Source organism: Salvelinus namaycush, unplaced genomic scaffold, assembly GCF_016432855.1.
Source record: "Salvelinus namaycush isolate Seneca unplaced genomic scaffold, SaNama_1.0 Scaffold744, whole genome shotgun sequence".
NCBI classification, from domain to species: Eukaryota; Metazoa; Chordata; class Actinopteri; order Salmoniformes; family Salmonidae; genus Salvelinus; species Salvelinus namaycush.
The window spans coordinates 80,503-101,428 of record NW_024061469.1 but is presented as its reverse complement, the minus strand read 5'-3'; the positions used below and the strand labels follow the sequence as shown (position 1 = coordinate 101,428).

At 43.8% G+C, this 20,926-nt stretch overlaps 1 protein-coding gene across 1 annotated transcript in view; it reads right to left on the bottom strand.

Moving 5' to 3' along the window:
- Positions 1-19,299, bottom strand: part of ice1 (KIAA0947-like (H. sapiens)) — a 42,585-nt gene extending 23,286 nt beyond the window's left edge. The window contains exons 1-11 of the mRNA XM_038987490.1: positions 19,102-19,299; positions 18,927-18,985; positions 12,746-12,780; positions 5,273-5,291; positions 5,021-5,132; positions 4,512-4,588; positions 4,340-4,377; positions 4,132-4,214; positions 3,894-3,970; positions 3,762-3,799; positions 3,543-3,625 (exon numbers count right to left, since the gene is read on the bottom strand). Coding sequence (XP_038843418.1) covers positions 3,543-3,625; positions 3,762-3,799; positions 3,894-3,970; positions 4,132-4,214; positions 4,340-4,377; positions 4,512-4,588; positions 5,021-5,132; positions 5,273-5,291; positions 12,746-12,780; positions 18,927-18,985; positions 19,102-19,182 — 702 coding nt within the window. The 5' untranslated portion in view covers positions 19,183-19,299. The remainder of the gene's footprint in view (positions 1-3,542; positions 3,626-3,761; positions 3,800-3,893; positions 3,971-4,131; positions 4,215-4,339; positions 4,378-4,511; positions 4,589-5,020; positions 5,133-5,272; positions 5,292-12,745; positions 12,781-18,926; positions 18,986-19,101) is intronic.
- Between the last annotated feature and the right edge of the window lie 1,627 nt (positions 19,300-20,926).

The window sequence follows — 20,926 nt, the reverse complement described above, 5'->3', positions numbered from 1 at the left end:
TTCATCCCCCTTGGCGTTTTTCCTATTTTGTTGCATTACAACCTGTAATTTAAATGGATTTTTATTTGGATTTCATGTAAATGGCCATACACAAAATAGTCAAAATTAGTGAAGTGAATTGTAATTACTTAAAAATCATACAATGTGATTTTCTGGATTTTTGTTTTAGATTCCATCTCTCACAGTTGAAGTATAGCTATGATAAAAATTACAGACCTCTACATGCTTTGTAAGTAGGAAAACCTGCAAAATCGGCAGTGTATCAAATACTTGTTCTCCCCACTGTATGTATTCACCCTCTTTGCTATGAAGCCCCTAAATAAGATCTGGTGCAATCAATTACCTTCAGAAGTCACATAATTAGTTAAATAAATTCCACCTGTGTGCACTCTAAGTGTCACATGATCTGTCACATGATCTCAGTATATTTACACCTGTTCTGAAAGGCCCCAGAGTCTGCAACACCACTAAGCAAGGGGCACTATGAAGACCAAGGAGCTCTCCAAACAGGTCAAGGGACAAAGTTATGGAGAAGTACAGATCAGGGTTGGGTTATAAAAAAAATCTCAAACTTTGAACATCCCACAGAGCACCATTAAATCCATTATTAAATCTTTTTAAAGAATATGGCACCACAACAAACCTGTCAAGAGAGGGCCGCCCACCAAAACTCAGACCAGGCAAGGAGGGCATTAATCAGAGGCAACAAAGAGACCAAAGATAACCCTGAAGGAGCTGCAAAGCTCCACAGTGGAGATTGGAGTATCGGTCCACAGGACCACTTTAAGACGTACACCACAGAGCTGGGCTTTACGGAAGAGTGGCCAGAAAAAGCCATTGCTTAAAGAACAAAATAAGCAAACACGTTTGGTTTTCGCCAAAAGGCATGTGGGAGACTCCCCAAACATATGGAAGAAGGTACTCTGGTCAGATGAGACTAAAATGTAGCTTTTTGGCCATCAAGGAAAACTCTATGTCTGGTGTAAACCCAACACCTCACCCCGAGGACACCATCCCCACAGTGAAGCATGGTGGTGGCAGCATCATGCTGTGGGAATGTTTTTCCATCGGCAGGGACTGGGAAACTGGTCAGAATTGAAAGAATGATGGATGGCGCTAAATACAGGGAAATTGTACTAAACCTGTTTCAGTCTTCCAGAGATTTGAGACTGGGAAGGAGGTTCACCTTCCAGCAGGACAATGACCCTAAGCATACTGCTAAAGCAACACTCGAGTGGTTTAACTTCTTTGGGAACAGGGGGCAGTATTGAGTAGTTTGGATGAATAAGGTGCCCAGAGTAAACTGCCTGTTACTCAGGCCCAGAAGCTAGAACATGCATATTATTAGTAGATTTGGATAGAAAACACACTAAAGTTTCCAAAACTGTTAAAATAATGTCTGAGTATAACAGAACTCATATGGTAGGCAAAAACCTGAGAAAAATCCAACCAGGAAGTGGGAAATCTGAGGTTTGTAGTTTTTTTAAGTGATTGCCTATCCAATATACAGTGTCTATGGGGTCAGATTGCACTTCCAAAGGCTTCCACTAGATGTCAACAGTCTTTAGAACATTTGTTTCAGGCTTCTACTGTGAAGGGGGAGTGAATAAGAGCTGTTTGAATCAGTGGTCAGGCTGAAAGCCTTTAGTTTAGTCACGCGCGAGCTCTGTTCCCTTTCATTTCTAAAGACAAAGGAATTGTCCGGTTGGAATATTATTGAAGATTTATGATAAAAACATCCTAAAGATTGTAGAAACATGTCAAACGATGTATATAATCAAACTGTAATATAACTTTCTTGACTTTTCGTCTGGACTTAGTGCTCGCACCTTGTGCATTTGGATTACTGGACAAAAAGGAGCTATTTGGACATAAAGATGAACTTTATCGAACAAAACAAACATTTATTGTCAAACATAGAGACCTGGGAGTGCCATCCGGTGAAGATCAAAGGTAAGTGAATCATTTTAACGCTATTTCTGTCTTTTGTGACACCTCTCCTTCTTTGGAAAAAGGCTGTATGGTTTTCTGTGACTAGGCGTTGACCTAACATAATCGCAAAGTGTGCTTTCACCGTAAAGCCTTTTTGAAATCTGACACAGTGGTTGCATTAAGGAGAAGTTTATCTTTAATCGTATGTTTAACACTTGTATCTTTTATCAATGTTTATGATGAGTATTTCTGTAATGAGTATCTCTGCACTTTCACCGGATGTTTGTTTGAGACAATGCATTTCCGAACATAACGCACCAATTTCAAATGAGGTTTTTGGACATAAAGTTGGGACGCTAGCGTCCCACATATCCCAGAGAAGTTTAAGGGGAAACATTTAGCAGCAGTGCAAGTTGTAGCGCGAGTGGAAGTAGGGAGAACACGCAGCAGTGCAGGTTGTAGCGCGAGTGGAAGTAGGGAGAACACGCAGCAGTGCAGGTTGTAGCGCGAGTGGAAGTAGGGAGAACACGCAGCAGTGCAGGTTGTAGCGCGAGTGGAAGTAGGGAGAACACGCAGCAGTGCAGGTTGTAGCGCGAGTGGAAGTAGGGAGAACACGCAGCAGTGCAGGTTGTAGCGCGAGTGGAAGTAGGGAGAACACGCAGCAGTGCAGGTTGTAGCGCGAGTGGAAGTAGGGAGAACACGCAGCAGTGCAGGTTGTAGCGCGAGTGGAAGTAGGGAGAACACGCAGCAGTGCAGGTTGTAGCGCGAGTGGAAGTAGGGAGAACACGCAGCAGTGCAGGTTGTAGCGCGAGTGGAAGTAGGGAGAACACGCAGCAGTGCAGGTTGTAGCGCGAGTGGAAGTAGGGAGAACACGCAGCAGTGCAGGTTGTAGCGCGAGTGGAAGTAGGGAGAACACGCAGCAGTGCAGGTTGTAGCGTGAGTGGAAGTAGGGAGAACACGCAGCAGTGCAGGTTGTAGCGTGAGTGGAAGTAGGGAGAACACGCAGCAGTGCAGGTTGTAGCGTGAGTGGAAGTAGGGAGAACACGCAGCAGTGCAGGTTGTAGCGTGAGTGGAAGTAGGGAGAACACGCAGCAGTGCAGGTTGTAGCGTGAGTGGAAGTAGGGAGAACACGCAGCAGTGCAGGTTGTAGCGTGAGTGGAAGTAGGGAGAACACGCAGCAGTGCAGGTTGTAGCGTGAGTGGAAGTAGGGAGAACACGCAGCAGTGCAGGTTGTAGCGTGAGTGGAAGTAGGGAGAACACGCAGCAGTGCAGGTTGTAGCGTGAGTGGAAGTAGGGAGAACACGCAGCAGTGCAGGTTGTAGCGTGAGTGGAAGTAGGGAGAACACGCAGCAGTGCAGGTTGTAGCGTGAGTGGAAGTAGGGAGAACACGCAGCAGTGCAGGTTGTAGCGTGAGTGGAAGTAGGGAGAACACGCAGCAGTGCAGGTTGTAGCGTGAGTGGAAGTAGGGAGAACACGCAGCAGTGCAGGTTGTAGCGTGAGTGGAAGTAGGGAGAACACGCAGCAGTGCAGGTTGTAGCGTGAGTGGAAGTAGGGAGAACACGCAGCAGTGCAGGTTGTAGCGTGAGTGGAAGTAGGGAGAACATGCAAACCTGAAGATGTAGAAGCTTGTTCTCCAGTAGAATCTTCTCTGTTTTCAGCCCGGTAACGTCACGCTCTTGCTTGAGTTTAGAATCTAGAACAGAACAACCCAGGCACATTGCCAGTAAGACAAGGCAGGTCAGGCTGTGTGACACATCACAATAGGAATATTGTTGTTTTATAGGTCATGTAAATGATGTTCCCACAGACTAGCAGATAATAATAGTAACCTTGAAACAGTCCAAGTTGTTTTTCCAGGTTGTGTTTCCTGTGGGTGAAATCAGAAAGTAGAAACATGAGTACAGGCAACACCATGACTTATACCATCCACTTGTTGTTTTGGTGCTCGGGGAAACCCTTACAGAACGGATGTCCTGGCGTTGTCCTCCTTCAACTGCTGCACTTCCTCTGCTACCTTCTGACATGTCTTCAACGACGCCTGAGAAGACAAACACACGTCAAATCATCACCGTACTAAAAACACTTTGACACCAATACTTCAAAATGGTTTTAGTTGAGTGGGTTGAAACCAGGCAGACAAACATTGTATAACTGCTAATAATGAGGAGGATTTATTGTCCCGTTAGATAATACTGTTACCTGTGTTTTCAGCAGGTCTTTCTCCAGCGCCGTCTTCTCCCGTCTCAGCTGGACATTATCCACACACTGCTTCTCTGTTGTCTCTTCATAATAAACAGTTCCACAGGAAAGACTTGAGTTTACATACATCAGACAGTAGACTATTACAATGTGGGTATATCAGCGGATGAGGGTTTACAGAAAGTAGAATTATAACCAGAGACAATACCTGCTACCATCTTCAGCTGGTCCTCAAGTCTCTTATTTCTGGAGAACAGAGAGAGAACAGAGATGTCAGTGGAACAAGAACCCTCAAGTCTCTTCTTTCTGGAGAACAGAGAGAAGATGTCAGCGGAACAAGAACCAAACTAAATGCTGTAAATGTTCTTGATGAGTCTTACAGAGTCTCTGTGTTGTTGTTCTGCTCCTTCAGCCTCTCCACTTCCTCAAGAAGCTGCTGGGACAACTTCTCAGCGCTCTACAGGACAGAAACACAACTCTGTTAGAGCTCTCCGGGACAATAGGACACAACTCTGTTAGAGCTCTCCAGGACAATAGGACACAACTCTGTTAGAGCTCTCCAGGACACAACTCTGTTAGAGCTCTCCAGGACAATAGGACACAACTCTGTTAGAGCTCTCCAGGACAATAGGACACAACTCTGTTAGAGCTCTCCAGGACAATAGGACACAACTCTGTTAGAGCTCTCCAGGACAATAGGACACAACTCTGTTAGAGCTCTCCAGGACAATAGGACACAACTCTGTTAGAGCTCTCTAGGACAACAGGACACAACTCTGTTAGAGCTCTCTCCAGCACAAAACACTGTCATGATGAGTAGAACGGAGCATTTCACATCTCTTACCTGCTTAGCCTCCAGCTCTGCAGGACAATAGGACACATCTCTTACCTGCTTAGCCTCCAGCTCTGCCCGCATGGCTTCGTACCCTGCATGTTGCTTTTCCAGAGAAGCTACTTTCAACTGCAGATCATCAAGTTGTATACGCAGCTTATTGGTCTCCCTGGAACAATGTTGTGTGACAGAAATAATCAACAACTTTATGTTGCCAAACCATATACGTTTCCAAACACATGTCAAATACTTACAAAGACATAAAAGAGCATTTAGTAAAGAGAGAATTAGAGAACTGAAATGTCATACCTCTGGGATCTCTGGAGCTGTAAACAAACTGTCAAGGAAAACACTTCATAATAATGAATTAAGCCTTTTATCCAAAGCATTCATGCGTGCATACATTTTACGTACGGGGGGGGGGGGTCCTGGGAATCGAACACACCATCCTAGCATTGGCAGCGATACGCTCTATCAACTGAGCTGGACGACCACTTCTAACAACAATGACAGTAGCGCAAAGGGGGTGGCAGGTAGCCTTGTGGATATGGCTGTTGGGGCCAATGGGGGTGGCCGGTAGCCTTGTGGATAAGGCTGTTGGGGCCAAAGGGGGTGGCAGGTAGCCTTGTGGGGAAGGCTGTTGGGCCAATGGGGGTGGCAGGTAGCATTGTGGATATGGCTGTTGGGGCCAATGGGGGTGGCCGGTAGCCTTGTGGATAAGGCTGTTGGGGCCAAAGGGGGTGGCAGGTAGCCTTGTGGGGAAGGCTGTTGGGCCAATGGGGGTGGCAGGTAGCATTGTGGATATGGCTGTTGGGGCCAATGGGGGTGGCCGGTAGCCTTGTGGATAAGGCTGTTGGGGCCAATGGGGGTGGCAGGTAGCATTGTGGGGAAGGCTGTTGGGGCCAATGGGGGTGGCAGGTAGCCTTGTGGATAAGGCTGTATGGGCCAATGGGGGTGGCAGGTAGCCTTGTGGATATGGCTGTTGGGGCCAATGGGGGTGGCAGGTAGCCTTGTGGATAAGGCTGTTGGGCCAATGGGGGTGGCAGGTAGCCTTGTGGATAAGGCTGTTGGGGCCAATGGGGGTGGCAGGTAGCCTTGTGGATAAGGCTGTTGGGCCAATGGGGGTGGCAGGTAGCCTTGTGGATAAGGCTGTTGGGCCAATGGGGGTGGCAGGTAGCCTTGTGGATAAGGCTGTTGGGCCAATGGGGGTGGCAGGTAGCCTTGTGGATAAGGCTGTTGGGCCAATGGGGGTGGCAGGTAGCATTGTGGGGAAGGCTGTTGGGGCCAAAGGGGGTGGCAGGTAGCCTTGTGGATAAGGCTGTTGGGCCAATGGGGGTGGCAGGTAGCTTTGTGGATAAGGCTGTTAGGGCCAATGGGGGTGGCAGGTAGCCTTGTGGGGAAGGCTGTTAGGGCCAATGGGGGTGGCAGGTAGCTTTGTGGATAAGGCTGTTGGGGCCAGTATCTGAAAGGTCGCTGGTTCGAATCCCCGAGCCGGCAAGGTGGAAAAATAAATGTGTCGTTCTGCCCTTGAGCAAGGCATTTAACCCCCCAACACTAAATGCTCCCCGGGCGCCGATGACGTGGATGTTGACTAAGGCAGCCCCCCCCCCCCCCAACTCTGGGTTAAATGCAGAAGCCACATATGGGTTGAATACATTCAGTTGTGTAACTGACCAGGTATCTCCTCTTCTCTCTAATACACGACCAGACAGACCATTTAAGACTGAAACCACATCACCAGATACAATGCAGAACCTCGTTCACAGAACCTCGTTGTTCCCAGAACCTCCTTCCCAGAACCTCGTTGTTCCCAGAACCTCGTTGTTCCCAGAACCTCGTTGTTCCCAGAACCTCGTTGTTCCCAGAACCTCCTTCCCAGAACCTCGTTGTTCCCATAACCTCCTTCCCAGTCACTCGTTGTTCCCAGAACCTCGTTGTTCCCAGAACCTCGTTGTTCCCAGAACCTCGTTGTTCCCAGAACCTCGTTTCCAGTCACTCCCAGAACCTCGTTGTTCCCAGAACCTCGTTTCCAGTCACTCCCAGAACTTCGTTGTTCCCAGAACCTCGTTGTTCCCAGAACCTCCTTCCCAGAACCTCGTTGTTCCCAGAACCTCCTTCCCAGACACGTCAGCCCAAATGAGCCAAGAGTCCGGTCGACCAATGTGTCAAACTAGGACTTCGTTAGCAAATAGAAAGGCCAGGAGAAACTCCCTGCGCATCGGCATTGGCTTAATCTACCAACCAATCATCTGCCACAGCACCTTTCCCCGTGTGGAGACACGCCTCGCAGTCACGTGATTCGCAAAAATGTAATAATGACAAATACTTTACCTCAGTAAGGTCACTCCCATAGAATTCTAAATGGTCACTCCCATAGAATTCTAAATGGTCACTCCCATAGAATTCTAAATGGTCACTCCCATAGAATTCTAAATGGTCACTCCCATAGAATTCTAAATGGTGACTCCCATAGAATTCTAAATGGTGACTCCCATAGAATTCTAAATGGTGACTCCCATAGAATTCTAAATGGTCACTCCCATAGAATTCTAAATGGTCACTCCCATAGAATTCTAAATGGTCACTCCCATAGAATTCTAAATGGTCACTCCCATAGAATTCTAAATGGTCACTCCCATAGAATTCTAAATGGTCACTCCCATAGAATTCTAATGGTCACTCCCAAAAAATTCTAATGGTCACTCCCATAGAATTCTAATGGTCACTCCCATAGAATTCTAATGGTCACTCCCACAGAATTCTAAATGGTCACTCCCATAGAATTCTAAATGGTCACTCCCATAGAATTCTAAATGGTCACTCCCATAGAATTCTAAATGGTCACTCCCATAGAATTCTAAATGGTCACTCCCATAGAATTCTAAATGGTCACTCCCATAGAATTCTAAATGGTCACTCCCATATAATTCTAAATGGTCACTCCCATAGAATTCTAAATGGTCACTCCCATAGAATTCTAATGGTCACTCCCATAGAATTCTAATGGTCACTCCCATAGAATTCTAATGGTCACTCCCATAGAATTCTAATGGTCACTCCCATAGAATTCTAATGGTCACTCCCATAGAATTCTAATGGTCACTCCCATAGAATTCTAATGGTCACTCCCATAGAATTCTAAATGGTCACTCCCATAGAATTCTAAATGGTCACTCCCATAGAATTCTAAATGGTCACTCCCATAGAATTCTAAATGGTCACTCCCATAGAATTCTAAATGGTCACTCCCATAGAATTCTAAATGGTCACTCCCATAGAATTCTAAATGGTCACTCCCATAGAATTCTAAATGGTCACTCCCATAGAATTCTAAATGGTCACTCCCATAGAATTCTAAATGGTCACTCCCATAGAATTCTAAATGGTCACTCCCATAGAATTCTAAATGGTCACTCCCATAGAATTCTAAATGGTCACTCCCATAGAATTCTAAATGGTCACTCCCACAGAATTCTAAATGGTCACTCCCACAGAATTCTAAATGGTGACTCCCATAGAATTCTAAATGGTGACTCCCACTAAGGACGAGGTCAGTACAATACATAATCACCTTTAACCTCATCCCACTGTAACCAGTGAAGTTAACACAGACTCTTGTAATGATGGTGTTATATTGTAATGATGGTGTTATATTGTAATGATGGTGTTATATTGTAATGATGGTGTTATAGTGTAATGATGGTGTTATATTGTAATGGTGTTATAGTGTAATGATGGTGTTATAGTGTAATGATGGTGTTATAGTGTAATGATGGTGTTATAGTGTAATGATGGTGTTATAGTGTAATGATGGTGTTATATTGTAATGATGGTGTTATATTGTAATGATGGTGTTATAGTGTAATGATGGTGTTATAGTGTAATGATGGTGTTATAGTGTAATGATGGTGTTATAGTGTAATGATGGTGTTATAGTGTAATGATGGTGTTATATTGTAATGATGGTGTTGTAATGATGGTGTTATAGTGTAATGATGGTGTTATAGTGTAATGATGGTGTTATAGTGTAATGATGGTGTTATATTGTAATGATGGTGTTATAGTGTAATGATGGTGTTATAGTGTAATGATGGTGTTATAGTGTAATGATGGTGTTATATTGTTATGATGGTGTTATATTGTTATGATGGTGTTATATTGTAATGATGGTGTTATATTGTTATGATGGTGTTATATTGTTATGATGGTGTTATATTGTTATGATGGTGTTATATTGCTATGATGGTGTTATATTGTTATGATGGTGTTATATTGTTATGATGGTGTTATATTGTAATGATGGTGTTATATTGTAATGATGGTGTTATATTGTATTGATGGTGTTATATTGTATTGATGGTGTTATATTGTAATGATGGTGTTATATTGTAATGATGGTGTTACATTGTAATGATGGTGTTACATTGTAATGATGGTGTTATATTGTAATGATGGTGTTGTAATGATGGTGTTGTAATGATGGTGTTGTAATGATGGTGTTGTATTGTAATGATGGTGTTATATTGTAATGATGGTGTTATAGTGTAATGATGGTGTTATAGTGTAATGATGGTGTTATAGTGTAATGATGGTGTTATAATGTAATGATGGTGTTATAGTGTAATGATGGTGTTATATTGTTATGATGGTGTTATGTTGTAATGATGGTGTTATGTTGTAATGATGGTGTTATGTTGTAATGATGGTGTTATGTTGTAATGATGGTGTTATGTTGTAATGATGGTGTTATGTTGTAATGATGGTGTTATGTTGTAATGATGGTGTTATGTTGTAATGATGGTGTTATATTGTTTTGATGGTGTTATATTGTTATGATGGTGTTATATTGTAATGATGGTGTTATATTGTAATGATGGTGTTATATTGTAATGATGGTGTTATATTGTAATGATGGTGTTATGTTGTAATGATGGTGTTATATTGTAATGATGGTGTTATATTGTAATGATGGTGTTATATTGTAATGATGGTGTTATATTGTAATGATGGTGTTATATTGTAACACTAGTGAAGTTAAATCAGCACCAGAGCCAATCAGAACAGTTTTCTGTTCTGCTCATTCCAAGGGAGGCACTGAGACCTAATGACTGAAGAGCATGAATGGCTGAGACCTAATGACTGAAGAGCATGAATGGCTGAGACCTAATGACTGAAGAGCATGAATGGCTGAGACCTAATGACTGAAGAGCATGAATGGCTGAGACCTAATGACTGAAGAGCATGAATGGCTGAGACCTAATGACTGAAGAGCATGAATGGCTGAGACCTAATAACTGAAGAGCATGAATGGCTGAGACCTAATGACTGAAGAGCATGAATGGCTGAGACCTAATAACTGAAGAGAGACTGAAGAGCATGAATGGCTGAGACCTAATGACTGAAGAGCATGAATGGCTGAGACCTAATAACTGAAGAGCATGAATGGCTGAGACCTAATGACTGAAGAGCATGAATGGCTGAGACCTAATGACTGAAGAGCATGAATGGCTGAGACCTAATGACTGAAGAGAGACTGAAGAGCATGAATGGCTGAGACCTAATGACTGAAGAGCATGAATGGCTAAGACCTAATGACTGAAGAGCATGAATGGCTGAGACCTAATGACTGAAGAGCATGAATGGCTGAGACCTAATAACTGAAGAGCATGAATGGCTGAGACCTAATAACTGAAGAGAGACTGAAGAGCATGAATGGCTGAGACCTAATAACTGAAGAGAGACTGAAGAGCATGAATGGCTGAGACCTAATAACTGAAGAGAGACTGAAGAGCATGAATGGCTGAGACCTAATGACTGAAGAGAGACTGAAGAGCATGAATGGCTGAGACCTAATGACTGAAGAGAGACTGAAGAGCATGAATGGCTGAGACCTAATGACTGAAGAGCATGAATGGCTGAGACCTAATAACTGAAGAGCATGAATGGCTGAGACCTAATAACTGAAGAGCATGAATGGCTGAGACCTAATAACTGAAGAGCATGAATGGCTGAGACCTAATAACTGAAGAGAGACTGAAGAGCATGAATGGCTGAGACCTAATAACTGAAGAGCATGAATGGCTGAGACCTAATAACTGAAGAGCATGAATGGCTGAGACCTAATGACTGAAGAGAGACTGAAGAGCATGAATGGCTGAGACCTAATAACTGAAGAGAGACTGAAGAGCATGAATGGCTGAGACCTAATGACTGAAGAGAGACTGAAGAGCATGAATGGCTGAGACCTAATGACTGAAGAGAGACTGAAGAGCATGAATGGCTGAGACCTAATGACTGAAGAGCATGAATGGCTGAGACCTAATAACTGAAGAGCATGAATGGCTGAGACCTAATAACTGAAGAGCATGAATGGCTGAGACCTAATAACTGAAGAGCATGAATGGCTGAGACCTAATAACTGGAGAGACTGAAGAGCATGAATGGCTGAGACCTAATAACTGAAGAGCATGAATGGCTGAGACCTAATAACTGAAGAGCATGAATGGCTGAGACCTAATGACTGAAGAGAGACTGAAGAGCATGAATGGCTGAGACCTAATGACTGAAGAGAGACTGAAGAGCATGAATGGCTGAGACCTAATGACTGAAGAGAGACTGAAGAGCATGAATGGCTGAGACCTAATGACTGAAGAGAGACTGAAGAGCATGAATGGCTGAGACCTAATAACTGAAGAGAGGCTGAAGAGCATGAATGGCTGAGACCTAATAACTGAAGAGCATGAATGGCTGAGACCTAATAACGGAAGAGCATGAATGGCTGAGACCTAATAACTGAAGAGCATGAATGGCTGAGACCTAATAACTGAAGAGAGACTGAAGAGCATGAATGGCTGAGACCTAATAACTGAAGAGAGACTGAAGAGCATGAATGGCTGAGACCTAATAACTGAAGAGAGACTGAAGAGCATGAATGGCTGAGACCTAATGACTGAAGAGCATGAATGGCTGAGACCTAATGACTGAAGAGCATGAATGGCTGAGACCTAATGACTGAAGAGCATGAATGGCTGAGACCTAATGACTGAAGAGCATGAATGGCTGAGACCTAATGACTGAAGAGCATGAATGGCTGGGACCTAATAACTGAAGAGCATGAATGGCTGAGACCTAATGACTGAAGAGCATGAATGGCTGAGACCTAATAACTGAAGAGCATGAATGGCTGAGACCTAATGACTGAAGAGCATGAATGGCTGAGACCTAATGACTGAAGAGAGGCTGAAGAGCATGAATGGCTGAGACCTAATGACTGAAGAGCATGAATGGCTGAGACCTAATAACTGAAGAGCATGAATGGCTGAGACCTAAGTGAAGAGAGTGAATGGCTGAGACCTAAGTGAAGAGAGTGAATGGCTGAGACCTAAGTGAAGAGAGTGAATGGCTGAGACCTAAGTGAAGAGAGTGAATGACTGAGACCTAAGTGAAGAGAGTGAATGGCTGAGACCTAAGTGAAGAGAGTGAATGACTGAGACCTAAGTGAAGAGAGTGAATGGCTGAGACCTAAGTGAAGAGAGTGAATGGCTGAGACCTAAGTGAAGGTGGTGAATGGCTGAGACCTAAGTGAAGAGAGTGAATGGCTGAGACCTAAGTGAAGAGAGTGAATGGCTGAGACCTAAGTGAAGAGAGTGAATGGCTGAGACCTAAGTGAAGAGAGTGAATGGCTGAGACCTAAGTGAAGAGCATGAATGGCTGAGACCTCAGTGAAGACAGTGAATGGCTGAGACCTCAGTGAAGACAGTGAATGGACTTTTGAAAGGATATCTTCACACTTTCCTTGATATTCCCTCAGCAGGTGACTGAAAGAGAGTTAAACAGATTACATTAGTAGCCTGCCCTTTCTAAAACAGACTAGTCATTCACTCCTCCTGTTACATTAAACATGGTAGGCCTAGCTAGATATATGTTTTACCTTGTCATTTACAGTTCCAAAACACAGCTAGCTACATCAGATGAGTCTAGGTAGAGTCTATGGGTCATATTCAGTCAAACCAAGCTACATCAGATGAGTCTAGGTAGAGTCTAGGGGTCATATTCAGTCAAACCAGGCTACATCAGATGAGTCTAGGTAGAGTCTAGGGGTCATATTCAGTCAAACCAGGCTACATCAGATGAGTCTAGGTGGAGTCTAGGGGTCATATTCAGTCAAACCAGGCTACATCAGATGAGTCTAGGTGGAGTCTAGGGGTCATATTCAGTCAAACCAAGCTACATCAGATGAGTCTAGGTAGAGTCTAGGGGTCATATTCAGTCAAACCAGGCTACATCAGATGAGTCTAGGTAGAGTCTAGGGGTCATATTCAGTCAAACCAGCCATCAGGTCAATGACAACACGGCTGCTGCTCTGTGACGTGTAACATACAGGCATATGGCTTTAACGTCGTGTAGTTAGCTGTTTGATTGAATAGCCCCCCACCCTGAGTATGTATGTAGTTAGCTGTTTGATTGAATACCCCCCCCCACCCTGAGTATGTATGTAGTTAGCTGTTTGATTGAATAGCCCCCCACCCTGAGTATGTATGTAGTTAGCTGTTTGATTGAATAGCCCCCCACCCTGAGTATGTATGTAGTTAGCTGTTTGATTGAATAGCCCCCCCCCCACCCTGAGTATATATGTAGTTAGCTGTTTGATTGAATACCCCCCCCCCCACCCTGAGTATATATGTAGTTAGCTGTTTGATTGAATAGCCCCCCACCCTGAGTATGTATGTAGTTAGCTGTTTGATTGAATAGCCCCCCCACCCTGAGTATGTATGTAGTTAGCTGTTTGATTGAATAGCCCCCCACCCCGAGTATGTATGTAGTTAGCTGTTTGATTGAATAGCCCCCCCCCCCCCCTGAGTATGTATGTAGTTAGCTGTTTGATTGAATAGCCCCCCCACCCTGAGTATGTATGTAGTTAGCTGTTTGATTGAATACCCCCCCCCCCCCCCCCCCCCACCCTGAGTATGTATGTAGTTAGCTGTTTGATTGAATACCCCCCCCCCCCACCCTGAGTATGTATGTAGTTAGCTGTTTGATTGAATACCCCCCCCCCACCCTGAGTATGTATGTAGTTAGCGGTTTGATTGAATACCCCCCCCCCCCCCCCACCCTGAGTATGTATGTAGTTAGCTGTTTGATTGAATAGCCCCCCACCCTGAGTATGTATGTAGTTAGCTGTTTGATTGAATAGCCCCCCACCCTGAGTATGTATGTAGTTAGCTGTTTGATTGAATAGCCCCCCACCCTGAGTATGTATGTAGTTAGCTGTTTGATTGAATAGCCCCCCACCCTGAGTATGTATGTAGTTAGCTGTTTGATTGAATAGCCCCCCACCCTGAGTATGTATGTAGTTAGCTGTTTGATTGAATAGCCCCCCACCCTGAGTATGTATGTAGTTAGCTGTTTGATTGAATAGCCCCCCCCACCCTGAGTATATATGTAGTTAGCTGTTTGATTGAATAGCCCCCCACCCTGAGTATATATGTAGTTAGCTGTTTGATTGAATACCCCCCTCCCTCTCTGAGTATGTATGTAGTTAGCTGTTTGATTGAATAGCCCCCCCACCCTGGGTATGTATGTAGTTAGCTGTCTGATTGAATACCCCCCCCCCCCCCACCCTGAGTATATATGTAGTTAGCTGTTTGATTGAATAGCCCCCCCCCCCCCCTGAGTATGTATGTAGTTAGCTGTTTGATTGAATACCCCCCCCCCCCCCACCCTGAGTATGTATGTAGTTAGCTGTTTGATTGAATACCCCCCCCCCCCACCCTGAGTATATATGTAGTTAGCTGTCTGATTGAATACCCCCCCCCCCCCACCCTGAGTATATATGTAGTTAGCTGTTTGATTGAATAGCCCCCCCCCCCCCTGAGTATGTATGTAGTTAGCTGTTTGATTGAATAGCCCCCCCCCACCCTGAGTATGTATGTAGTTAGCTGTTTGATTGAATAGCCCCCTCCCTCTCTGAGTATGTATGTAGTTAGCTGTTTGATTGAATAGCCCCCCCCCACACACTGAGTATGTATGTAGTTAGCTGTTTGATTGAATACCCCCCTCCCTCTCTGAGTATGTATGTAGTTAGCTGTTTGATTGAATAGCCCCCCCCACCCTGAGTATATATGTAGTTAGCTGTTTGATTGAATAGCCCCCCCCCACACACTGAGTATGTATGTAGTTAGCTGTTTGATTGAATAGCCCCTCCCACCCTGAGTATGTATGTAGTTAGCTGTTTGATTGAATAGCCCCCCCCCACCCTGAGTATATATGTAGTTAGCTGTTTGATTGAATAGCCCCCCCCCCACCCTGAGTATGTATGTAGTTAGCTGTTTGATTGAATAGCCCCCCCCCACCCTGAGTATGTATGTAGTTAGCTGTTTGATTGAATACCCCCCCCCCCCACCCTGAGTATGTATGTAGTTAGCTGTTTGATTGAATAGCCCCCCACCCTGAGTATGTATGTAGTTAGCTGTTTGATTGAATAGCCCCCCCCACCCTGAGTATATATGTAGTTAGCTGTTTGATTGAATAGCCCCCCCCACCCTGAGTATATATGTAGTTAGCTGTTTGATTGAATAGCCCCCCACCCTGAGTATGTATGTAGTTAGCTGTTTGATTGAATAGCCCCCCCCACCCTGAGTATATATGTAGTTAGCTGTTTGATTGAATAGCCCCCCCCCACCCTGAGTATATATGTAGTTAGCTGTTTGATTGAATAGCCCCCCCCCACCCTGAGTATATATGTAGTTAGCTGTTTGATTGAATAGCCCCCCCCCCACCCTGAGTATATATGTAGTTAGCTGTTTGATTGAATAGCCCCCCCCCACCCTGAGTATGTATGTAGTTAGCTGTTTGATTGAATACCCCCCCCCCACCCTGAGTATATATGTAGTTAGCTGTTTGATTGAATAGCCCCCCACCCTGAGTATGTATGTAGTTAGCTGTTTGATTGAATACCCCCCCCCCCACCCTGAGTATATATGTAGTTAGCTGTCTGATTGAATACCCCCCCCCCCCACCCTGAGTATATATGTAGTTAGCTGTTTGATTGAATAGCCCCCCACCCTGAGTATGTATGTAGTTAGCTGTTTGATTGAATAGCCCCCCCCCACCCTGAGTATGTATGTAGTTAGCTGTTTGATTGAATAGCCCCCCACCCTGAGTATATATGTAGTTAGCTGTTTGATTGAATAGCCCCCCCCACCCTGAGTATGTATGTAGTTAGCTGTCTGATTGAATACCCCCCCCCCCCACCCTGAGTATATATGTAGTTAGCTGTTTGATTGAATACCCCCTCCCTCTCTGAGTATGTATGTAGTTAGCTGTTTGATTGAATAGCCCCCCCCCACACACTGAGTATGTATGTAGTTAGCTGTTTGATTGAATACCCCCCTCCCTCTCTGAGTATGTATGTAGTTAGCTGTTTGATTGAATAGCCCCCCCCCACCCTGAGTATATATGTAGTTAGCTGTTTGATTGAATAGCCCCCCCCCACCCTGAGTATGTATGTAGTTAGCTGTTTGATTGAATAGCCCCCCCCCCCACCCTGAGTATGTATGTAGTTAGCTGTTTGATTGAATAGCCCCCCCCACCCTGAGTATGTATGTAGTTAGCTGTTTGATTGAATAGCCCCCCCCCCCCACCCTGAGTATGTATGTAGTTAGCTGTTTGATTGAATAGCCCCCCCCACCCTGAGTATATATGTAGTTAGCTGTTTGATTGAATAGCCCCCCCCCACCCTGAGTATATATATAGTTAGCTGTTTGATTGAATAGCCCCCCCCCACCCTGAGTATATATGTAGTTAGCTGTTTGAATAGCACCTCGTCCACCCTGAGTATGTATGTAGTTAGCTGTTTGATTGAATAGCCCCCCCCCCCCCCCCCCACCCCCACCCTGAGTATATATGTAGTTAGCCATTTGATTGAATAGCCCCCCCCACCCTGAGTATGTATGTAGTTAGCTGTTTGATTGAATAGCCCCCCCCACCCTGAGTATATATGTAGTTAGCTGTTTGATTGAATAGCCCCCCCCCCACCCTGAGTATATATGTAGTTAGCTGTTTGATTGAATAGCCCCCCCCCCACCCTGAGTATATATGTAGTTAGCTGTTTGATTGAATAGCCCCCCCCACCCTGAGTATATATGTAGTTAGCTGTTTGATTGAATAGCCCCCCACCACCCTGAGTATATATGTAGTTAGCTGTTTGATTGAATAGCCCCCTCCCTCTCGGAGTATGTATGTAGTTAGCTGTTTGATTGAATACCCCCCCCCCACCCTGAGTATATATGTAGTTAGCTGTTTGATTGAATAGCCCCCCACCCTGAGTATGTATGTAGTTAGCTGTTTGATTGAATACCCCCCCCCCCCACCCTGAGTATATATGTAGTTAGCTGTTTGATTGAATAGCCCCCCACCCTGAGTATGTATGTAGTTAGCTGTTTGATTGAATAGCCCCCCCCCACCCTGAGTATGTATGTAGTTAGCTGTTTGATTGAATAGCCCCCCACCCTGAGTATATATGTAGTTAGCTGTTTGATTGAATAGCCCCCCCCACCCTGAGTATGTATGTAGTTAGCTGTCTGATTGAATACCCCCCCCCCCCACCCTGAGTATATATGTAGTTAGCTGTTTGATTGAATAGCCCCCCCCCCCCCCCCTGAGTATGTATGTAGTTAGCTGTTTGATTGAATACCCCCTCCCTCTCTGAGTATGTATGTAGTTAGCTGTTTGATTGAATAGCCCCCCCCCACACACTGAGTATGTATGTAGTTAGCTGTTTGATTGAATACCCCCCTCCCTCTCTGAGTATGTATGTAGTTAGCTGTTTGATTGAATAGCCCCCCCCCACCCTGAGTATATATGTAGTTAGCTGTTTGATTGAATAGCCCCCCCCCACCCTGAGTATGTATGTAGTTAGCTGTTTGATTGAATAGCCCCCCCCCCCACCCTGAGTATGTATGTAGTTAGCTGTTTGATTGAATAGCCCCCCCCACCCTGAGTATGTATGTAGTTAGCTGTTTGATTGAATAGCCCCCCCCCCCCCACCCTGAGTATGTATGTAGTTAGCTGTTTGATTGAATAGCCCCCCCCACCCTGAGTATATATGTAGTTAGCTGTTTGATTGAATAGCCCCCCCCCACCCTGAGTATATATATAGTTAGCTGTTTGATTGAATAGCCCCCCCCCCCACCCTGAGTATATATGTAGTTAGCTGTTTGAATAGCACCTCGTCCACCCTGAGTATGTATGTAGTTAGCTGTTTGATTGAATAGCCCCCCCCCCCCCCCCACCCCCACCCTGAGTATATATGTAGTTAGCCATTTGATTGAATAGCCCCCCCCACCCTGAGTATGTATGTAGTTAGCTGTTTGATTGAATAGCCCCCCCCACCCTGAGTATATATGTAGTTAGCTGTTTGATTGAATAGCCCCCCCCCCACCCTGAGTATATATGTAGTTAGCTGTTTGATTGAATAGCCCCCCCCCCACCCTGAGTATATATGTAGTTAGCTGTTTGATTGAATAGCCCCCCCCACCCTGAGTATATATGTAGTTAGCTGTTTGATTGAATAGCCCCCCACCACCCTGAGTATATATGTAGTTAGCTGTTTGATTGAATAGCCCCCTCCCTCTCGGAGTATGTATGTAGTTAGCTGTTTGATTGAATAGCCCCCCCCCACCCTGAGTATATATGTAGTTAGCTGTTTGATTGAATAGCCCCCCCCACCCTGAGTATATATGTAGTTAGCTGTTTGATTGAATAGCCCCCCCCCCACCCTGAGTATATATGTAGTTAGCTGTTTGATTGAATAGCCCCCTCCCTCTCTGAGTATTTATGTAGTTAGCTGTTTGAATAGCACCCCGTCCACCCTGAGTATATATGTACGTGTGTAGCTAGCTGTGTTTTGGGGACCTGTACAGTATCATCTCATCACACAAGTCTAATAACGTTAGTTACTTACTCGGAGTCAATACTTCTCTGTTTCAAAACCAGCAGAGCTGCCACATATTCGTTTAGGTTCTACAATGAGAGAGGATGGATGTCCGTCAGTATAGTTTGGTGAAATATGATCTAACTATCTTTTTTCCAGGTCTGAAGCGAGTATACAACAGTAGCCGGAGCCTTTCTCAACTCACCTGGTGAAGCACAGTGCAGTTGTGACAAGCTCCGGTAGTTGCTCCTGACGCGAGTTTGGAATGATTCTCCCCCGGCATCATGATAAGTAGTCAGTTACTGTCCAATATCCCAAACTAGTAATGCAAAAATATGTCCAAATAGAACTACAGACATTAAAAACACAAGACACCTGACAACAAATTCGGCATGACACAAACGCACTGTCCCACGTTGACTCAGGACCCAAAATATAGCCGGGGTTGTCTATAGAAATGCCGGTCTGAAAATGTCAGACCTTCGCGTTATATTTTTCAGATTTTTTATTTATTACATTTTTGTATTATTATTATTATAAACAACAAATCAATACAAAAAGTACATGGGGGAACACAAGCATATTTAAAGAATATGCAAAGGACAATTGGACTAGGGGGTACAATTATCACATTACACAAGGACCATAATTAAGGGACATATACACATTTATCATTCTAACAGCTTTTTTGTTGTATTTATTTGTCTTAAAATAAAGTTCCATTTATTTTTGTAATGTAAGAAAATGTGGTGTTTTGTTTGTAAATTCACATTTGTGAATATGAAATTTGGCCAAAAGAAATTAACTGTTTCAGCTTATTTCTATTGTAGGTAAAGAATCCAAGCAGTACATCTCTCCATAATAGTGTAAAATCTTCATAAATGTGTTTGATTATAAATCTACTGATGTCTTGCCAGATTCCTTACATGAATACAATGCCATGAATACATACATACAATGCACTGTTTCTGGGTGGTCATTACAAAAGGTACAATTTGATTTCGTTTTTATTAACTTTTTCATAATATCGTGGTTGGCAGGATAATATTTATGAATAATTTTAAAAGAAACTTCCTTAATTTTGTTAACAAGTAGGTATGTGGGTGGCAACATCCACACTTTTTTCCAAAAGACATTATCAATAAAACCATTCCAATAAGGCATGATAAGGTATAGATACAACATCCTGTTGAAACAAGGTTCGTATCGCTCTGTTGTTGAATGGACCAACATGACATAATGACAACATCCTGTTGAAACAAGGTTCGTATCGCTCTGTTGTTGAATGGACCAACATGACATAATGACAACATCCTGTTGAAACAAGGTTCGTATCGCTCTGTTGTTGTTGAATGGACCAAATAAAAACTCATCTTTCTTACTAAGGTATGTTCTGAGGGTCAGGTCTTGACACGTTCCTGAATAATAAAGCAACACATGAGGGAATGGCATCTAAAACAATTGCAACATTTTTAGGTGATACAGGGATCTTGTAAATTGATAAGAGTTCCTTCTAATGAAGTAAAAGACCCTCTGCATTTACAAGTTGGCTCACCAATAGGATATTATTTCAGAACCAATATTCTAAAAACAAAAATAATTATACGAAGCTATCCTCTGTTATCAGGTCTGAATAGTCAATAAAGATAATACGAAGCTATCCTCTGTTATCAGGTCTGAATAGTCAATAAAGATAATACGAAGTTATCCTCTGTTATCAGGTCTGAATAGTCAATAAAAATAATACAAAGCTATCCTCTGTTATCAGGTCTGAGTAGTCAATAAAGATAATACGAAGCTATCCTCTGTTATTAGGTCTGACTAGTCAATAAAGATAATTCGAAGCTATCCTCTGTTATCAGGTCTGAATAGTCAATAAAGATAATACGAAGCTATCCTCTGTTATCAGGTCTGACTAGTCAATAAAGATAATTCGAAGCTATCCTCTGTTATCAGGTCTGAATAGTCAATAAAGATAATACGAAGCTATCCTCTGTTATCAGGTCTGACTAGTCAATAAAGATAATACG